The sequence below is a fragment of the Brachycentrus maculatus genome, unplaced genomic scaffold (assembly GCF_059751285.1).
Source record: "Brachycentrus maculatus isolate JH-2025_06_01 unplaced genomic scaffold, ASM5975128v1 h1tg000183l, whole genome shotgun sequence".
Classification (NCBI taxonomy): domain Eukaryota; kingdom Metazoa; phylum Arthropoda; class Insecta; order Trichoptera; family Brachycentridae; genus Brachycentrus; species Brachycentrus maculatus.
Window position 1 is genome coordinate 1318263 of NW_028280934.1, and position 8027 is coordinate 1326289.

The following is an 8027-nucleotide window of genomic DNA, read 5'->3' on the forward strand; positions in this document are numbered from 1 at the left end:
TTTCTTGCCAAGAAAAAGTGATTTAAATGGCCCTCCTGAACATCTTACGTTTTGGTAGTTAGTCACTTTCTCCTGTACAACTACGATATGTCAAAAAACTAGATTTTTCAGGAGATCATTTTTAAAGTTTTAAAATATAATAAAATGTATTAAAAATAAATATCAAGGCACTTATTAAACTTTTTTCTGTGCAACAGATATTTTTAGGTAAAAACTGAATGTTTTTTCTCCATTTAAAAAATATTTAGTATATTTAAAAAAATAATGAAACAATACCTTTTCTTCAAAATGCAAAAAAAACACTTTCTGCCTAGTAGCGGGTAAATATTAAGTTAAAAATATGCCGCTTTTGCTGGGATACATTACATTTTCTGGGCATTCCGAAAACATGCACACATGTATATTGACAATTTTTGATATGTGACGTTGTTGAAAGGAGTGAGCGATATGTGTTTTCGTAGCATCCTCCAGATATTTAAGATGTGTTTGGTACAAAAAAAAATAATTCAAAATTTTATGGTTTTATAAAAAGTAATTTTTAATGCATTTCCAATTGGCAGATGAAACTTATAAAAACCATAATTTTTTTATTGCAAATCTTGAATGACATATAAGAAGTATTTTTCTATACCTGATCATGAACACTGGCATCATTATCAGGGCGCTTCTCATCATGGTCATCAGAAGGTACATGGAGAATATTTCTGACCAATATTAGAATCCTCTCAACGCTGAGACCAGAGTCTTCATCTCGTTCACCAGAATCCTGCAGGAAATTAAAAAAATACACAGAAATCAAAATTTAGACATGGGAGGAGAAAAAAAATAAATAAATAAAATAATATCAGCGGAAGCTAAACTGGCAGTACACAATGGAGTTCTGGTTCCAACCCTTATGTATGGAAGCGAAGCATGGAGTTGGCAAAAGAAGGATGAAAGCAGACTGAATGCAGTCGAAATGCGATCCCTCAGACGAACGTGTGGCAAAACGATGTTTGATAGATGTTCAAATGATGAAATAAGGAAAGAATGTAAGGCTGAGATAAGCATTATCGATAAAATTAAGAAAGGTGTGTTGAGATGGTTTGGACATGTGGAGCGTATGAGTGAAGAAAGAACGGTTAAACAAATTTATGGAGCGAATGTAGTTGGAAAAAGAAGCAGAGGACGACCGAGGAAAACTTGGCACAATCAGGTATGTCAAATACTTGAAAGCGGCCGGGTCAGGAGTCGTAATAATCGTCGGGTATATATGAGGAGATGCATGAATGTAAAAGAGGCAAAGAATGTTTGCAAAGACAGAGTGGTGTGGCGTTCGATTCTCTCTGCCTACCCCTGCGGGGAAGCGGCGTGATGGTTAGTTAGTTTAGTTAGTTAGAGGAGAAAAAGAAGCCAACAGCTGGGGAAAAGCGCAGTGAACGGGTACAATGGAATCCATATGCTCCACCTGGATTGAAAGGACGTGGATTAATTTAAAAAAAGGTAAGAAAATAACAACTTAAAAACATTTAAGAGAATATGCAAATAAATTGCTTTTTTATTGAGTAGATGTGTCAAATCCAGTATTAATTTTTACAGCAAATACATTTGTTGTTTTCAAATGCCAAACATGCCAATTTAGATACCTAATTGATGAATTTTAATATTTAAAAAAATAAATAGTAAATATGCATGATAATAAAAATAATAACAAATAATGTCTTGCCTGATTACTATCAATGTCTGGTATGTTGAGAAAATAAATGGTATTTAAATTTTATGTTTGATAATTTTTTACTGTTAATCAGGAATCAAAAAACTATTTTTTTTTCGATGCATGTTGCTGAGAAAGCTAAGAAGATTTGTGAATTTGAGCAATTATAAGTGAGTATTGTTGTATAATTGCAGAATTTTGGTAGAGGAATATGACCTCTCAAAGTTGGAGAATTCCTAATTTTAAAGCTTAAATTCCCATACTTACAAAAAATTATTAACAACATTTATTTTGCAATGATTAAAGAAAACACTTCGTTTTTTACCACTTGAGTTTTATTAGAGACTACATGTTTCATGTTGTGTTTATGAAATTTCGTGTGGAGATTGTGATAAAAAATATATTGGCCAAACTGCGAGAAATTTAAAGATTAGAATTAAAGAACATCATAGCGGTCTTGTTAGTCATTATTTTTCGGAATTTGCAAATCATATAATAGATACTTATCACTCATTTCACTCTCATAAATTAAAATTATTACACCTAGTTCCATATAAAAGCCAAATTATGAATTATCTTGAAAATTTAAAAATCCAAAAAAAACCTGAATTCTAATAATAATTTATTAAATAATATATTGTTTCAAAATTCTTCACCATTGCTTTCCAATTTTTCTTTGTTTCCAAACTCCGTCCCTTGACTAACCCCTTCCCCTTACTTTCCCCTCTCCTTATTTATAGAACAATTTTATATTTTATATTTTAGTTATTATACAGACCTGAATGATGGAAGTTTAACTTCTGAAACATGTAGTCTATAATAAAACTCAAGTGGTAAAAAACGAAGTGTTTTCTTTAATCATTGTAACATGTCTTACCACAAAGTTAATGCCGAAACAATAAATAAAATAACATTTATTTTGTTGCAAATAAAATAAATATTGTAATTTTTTATTCCATTCTGTTTCATTATTTCTCAGTGCATAGCTGCACAATGTCAAGTCATGAATTTCTGAATACTATTAATGCTCTTAATAGGGACTTACTAGAGAAAATACACAGAATCTATTAGCACTACGTACTTAGTGGTTCGGATCCAAGTTTGAGAGGCAAGAATGCTTCCTGTATATTTACAATGTAAATTCATTCCAATCAGTTTCCCAAATACAAAGCAAGTCTGCGGCCGGCTATGCAATCGGGACTGAAGTTTGGACCATAATTAAATGCAAATTGGACCGAAGAACTTGCAACTTAAGAAGACAAGTTTTGTCGCTAAACTTTCTTTTGTGATTCACCATACTGATGAAATACAGTCTTAATTTTATTTTAAAGTGCATTTTAGTACCCATCGGTACTTGGGAGTATCACAGTAATATATTTCGTGATAAATAAATATAAAGAAACCATAATTAAAATATAACTTTGTTTTAAAATCACTATAAATATTATATTATAACTTAATTATAATGTCAACCGCTTCGAAACCTGTAGACATTATAATTATAAGTTATAATAAAATATTTTTAGTGATTTTAAAACAAAGTTATCTTTTAATTATAAAATAGAAAATCACAAAGTTAGTGCTTCAAATATAAATTATATAAATAAACCAGTTTTATAAGCTAATTTTTAATTAGTATAATAGAAAAATATACCAAATTTCATTTTTACCCAGTGACAAATTGTATCGTGGTGTTTTTATAAGAGAAACAAAAATATTACAGTGTACAAGTGAAAAGATACATATTTAAAAAATAAAAAATAAAAAATTATTTATAACCTTTATCCGCACCTAATGGTGCATGGGGCACTGCATCAAATTGACGCAGTGTTATCTTGATCATTACTTACATGAAGGCAAGGTGATCACTCGTGCGCTTCAGGAACCAGTCCAGGGTAATATTAAATAAATATTACAGTGTTAAATCACTAATATTTATTTTCACCTCCCCCCCTGGGAATCGAAACTGGGACCTCCAGCACGGTAGCTAAACACGCTGACCATTACACCATGGAGGCGGACTTATTACTTATTCAAAACCATGAGTAGCGGACAAGTTTTGTTGCAAAATTTTCTTTGGTATTTCACAATTGCGATGAAATACAGTATTATTTTTATTTCAATGTGCATTTTGTTACCCATCGGTACATAGAAAGCTACTTGGGAGTATTTCAGTGATATATTGCATCATAAATCAATCTAAACATATCAGTTTTGTGCATATTAGATAATTGTTATAGAAAAATATACCAAATTTTATTACAGTCCGCTGATAAATTGAATCGTGCTATTCTTATAAGAAAAATAAAAGATTACATTGTAATATGTTTCACCATAGTGATGAAATATTTTGTTTTAAAGTGCATTTTGTGACTCGTCAGTATAAAAGAAACTACTTGGGAGTAACTCAGTGTTATATTGTGTCATAAATCAATCTCAAGAAATCAGTTTCGTGGATTTTAGATAATTATTATAGAAAATTTTACCAAATTTCTTTACAGTCCAGTGATAAATTGATTCATATTGTTCATATAAGAAAAATAAAAAGATTACATTCTAATGTGTTTCATCATAGTGATAAATTGTATTTTTTTATTATTTTTAAGTGCATTTTGTGACCTATCGGTGCGTAAGAAACTTCTTGAGAGTATCAGTGATATATTGCGTCAAAAATCAATCTAATGAAATCAGTTTTGTGTATATAAGATAATTTTTATGGAAAAATTTAACAAATTTCATTAAATTCTAGGGACAAATTTAATTGCGGTATTTTTATAAGAGAAATAAAATTATTACATTGGACATTGTCATGGACAGAAAATACCCAATAGTGCATAGGGTACCACATTGGAATGAAATGGTGTTTACTTGATTGTTAATTATATAAAGCCATGGTTTAAGTCCTGCAGAATATATTGTATAGGATGCAGATTATGTAAAAGAATGAGCTGAAAGTGAAGGACAATACTACTTTTTGGGAAAGAAAATGGGGGGGAAAGTATGTACATTTCACAAAGAAGAGGAAAAAGAAAATACATAGCAGCAATCGTAAGCCTGTGTAATTAGGTGCGGTCAATGTGTCTTTTGGGATTTAAAAAAGTGTGATGTTTAGTTATATTAACCACTTGATGCTAAAGTTCTTCACAAAAAATAACTTAAAATGACAGGTTATTTTTTTCTTATTTGAAGACTACATGATTTAAAAAATTCACGTTCAAAAAAAGAGGAGCAATAAAAAATGTAAAATAACTGAACCTGTAATATGTGTCGGGTTGCGGTCCCGTGGTTAGTGTCGCGAATTCTTAAGTCAGAGTTTCTCGGTTCGAACCCACTCTACCACAATTTGATACCTATTAGAAATAGGTATCAAATTGTGTAAAATAGGCTCATTATTAGAAACAGGTTTCAAAGTAAACAAATAACAATAATAAAAAAATTCTTTTATCAAGGAATTTCCACTAATTTCCAATAAAATACATATAAAAAAAGTATCAACCAGCAAGCTCAGATTGTTTTTTTTTTTTTTTAAAGGAATAACCCGCAAAGCGTCTATTTTAGATGCTTATCTGCAGGTAGGATGGTAAGGATAGGGAAGGTAAATGTGAAAAATACATCACAAACACCCAGACCAATTGAAAATAAATCTTTCTTGAATTTATTTTGCATTTTGCGGGAATCAAACCCGTGATGCCAGTTTCGCAGTCGAGCATCTACCCAACTAGCCACGGCGCCTGTCTGGTTGTTTATCTTATGTAACGCAAACAAGTCAAAACACGCAAGTGTGGTGTATGGCTCAGGTTGGCGCGATACACACATGTGCCGTATGTGAACACTGCCCGTAAAAAGCATTAAGTGGTTTTGTCAGGTGAATATTTTTTTTAAGTGTTAAGTTTTGTTCCATAAAAACCTACGATTTCCAAAATTTGAGTTAGTCTCTTGGCGAGGACGGTCCACACGTCAGTGTTGGTGAAGGAGCTGGCCTTGTAGGAGGACAGATGGGAGAGAAGCTGCAGATAACATCGCCTGCCAGTCTTCTCCGTTGGAATCTCTTCACGGTACAGCAGAAGAGGAGGATTCGTGAGGTTTACCACAAGCCTGCAAGTAAGTGGAATTTTTTTAAAGTAACTATTTGTAAAATATTTTGATATGTAGCCGATATACTTTACTGAGTTGTGACACCAGGCGCTCGCTGTCTTATTAAAGGAGCTTACGATTTCCAACTGTATTATCTTATTTACAGATAGGACTAGCTTAAACAGTATGAGGCCAAACCATTTTGGTACTTAATAATTTTCGTGTCATCTCTATAATATAATAACAACATAATTATTGTATATATATATAATATATCGTCATTGCATAAAAAATGGGTATCATATGACAATTTTGGTAAAAACATGTTGTTCATATAATATGAAGCTGAATTTTTTTTCCAATACTTACAAACAATTTTTGTTTTAGTTTAAATGATAGTATACAAATACTATGAATTTTTTTTTTTTTATAAAATATATCCCATGTGCCCAAACTACAGTAATTTATATTTTATGTTAAATATTATTGCTACTAGTTTTTTTTTATGTTAGAAATAATTTTGAAATTTTACTTCGGATGTTTTAAATTTTATTAAATTATACCGAACGTTACTGTTTTTTTTATTTATACAAATATGATTTGTAAAATAGTGTGCAATCAAATTTTGAAGTGCTTGTATGTAATGAAATCAACTATGGCACATGCTAAATTGTTGCCATAAACAATAATCCGCTACATTAAATCATTCAATCAATTCCTTTGAAAGGAAAAGTCAAACTTCTTTGAACTGATATTATCTACATAGTAAAAAGTTATAGTTCGAAATGTTCAGGCTTGTTTGGTGGGGCTTGACTCAGAATTATTTATGTTAATATATCGTACTATGAAGCATCTGTAAAAATTCAAGAAGTCTGTAAAAAGACAAACTATTTATCGATTATTTTTCATTGAACTGTATTATTTTACATTATTAAATTATACTTCTCAGATAAGTAAAGAGATGGTACCTACCTATCCAAACCATATTTCACAATAAAAATGGTTTATTTTGGTGAATATTTGGTTCGTTCTACATATGGAAGAAACAATTCAGTCGACAGATATATTTTAAAGTAATAGTAAAAAAGAGCTAAACCAGTTACTCACTAGCACATTGCGAGGTTATATTAAATAACAGCATCGACTCATGTGAATTAGTAAGTAGAAAAAAGTATTATTTTTTACTTTGTTGATTAAAATCTTAATCAACCACATTAAGTGTATAAAATATAGTTTCACAACACTAATTTGTCTGCGTTTATGATTAAATTTAACCAATAATAAAGTTAAAACAAAGTTTCGTCACATTTCAGTCAATGGATGGTATCATTGCATACCTCAATGTAACATCAAATAATTCCGCTTCTTCTGAATGATTGATCAAGATCGGCAGCAAATCGGTTTCCAGAACCTTCGTTTGCCCCAAATATCTTCGTATTTCATGATCCTCGTCATCTCGCCTCAAATATCTGATGAGGTCTTTCACGGTATCGAGTGTAAATTCATCAATTAAATACTTTCCGGTTCTTTTATCCAGTGAACCTAAAGCGTTGCATGTCGCCGCTAATTCGGCAGACAAAAGTGACGACATTTCGAAGAAACTTTCCGAAACGAAAGATCACGGCACAGATTTATTCCACTGACATTTAAAACAGAACACTCATATTTAAATTCATAAAACACCTGGAGATTTAAGGTTAAATTTAAATCGTTAATGCTAAATTAATTCTTATAACTAAGTTAAACCCGGCTTGGTAGTTATTTTATTTCATAATATATTATTCTGTTTGTCACAATGTAAAATCCAGTGAACCAGAGAAATCTTAACAAGTTAGGGACCGAGTCAAAAGAAAACAACAAAACTTGCGCAAAAGTCCGATTCGGATTGTCAATTTTTGACAGCTGACAGTTTTGGCGGGTAAAAGTTTGGCACCTAGTGCTGCCATAATTGAAAATAAATTAAATGTCTTAATTAATTTCCTTTTACAAAAGTTTCGGGGAAGGTTTATTTTTATATCATTCTTATGGGAATATTAGGTTTGTGGTAAACAACATTTACTATAAGGTTTTTTGTCGTTAATCGGAACCTAAAATGCTTTTTTTTTAATTAGAGAATATCTCGTAATCTTTATTAGTCAACATTTTTTTTTGTATTATAACATTTTCACGACAGGGATGAAAAACTATTTATTATGTTTATTAAACAATTATTGCAAATATTTAAAATTCATATCGTCTTATTACATGAGAATAACATTTA

At 30.8% G+C, this 8027-nt stretch overlaps 1 protein-coding gene across 1 annotated transcript in view; it reads right to left on the bottom strand.

Annotated features, from left to right (window-relative positions):
- The window catches only part of timeout (circadian regulator timeout), a 304829-nt gene extending 297155 nt beyond the window's left edge, over positions 1-7674 (bottom strand). Inside the window, exons 1-3 of the mRNA XM_088262542.1 lie at positions 7105-7674; positions 5605-5788; positions 632-766 (exon numbers count right to left, since the gene is read on the bottom strand). Coding sequence (XP_088118668.1) covers positions 632-766; positions 5605-5788; positions 7105-7358 — 573 coding nt within the window. The 5' untranslated portion in view covers positions 7359-7674. The remainder of the gene's footprint in view (positions 1-631; positions 767-5604; positions 5789-7104) is intronic.
- Between the last annotated feature and the right edge of the window lie 353 nt (positions 7675-8027).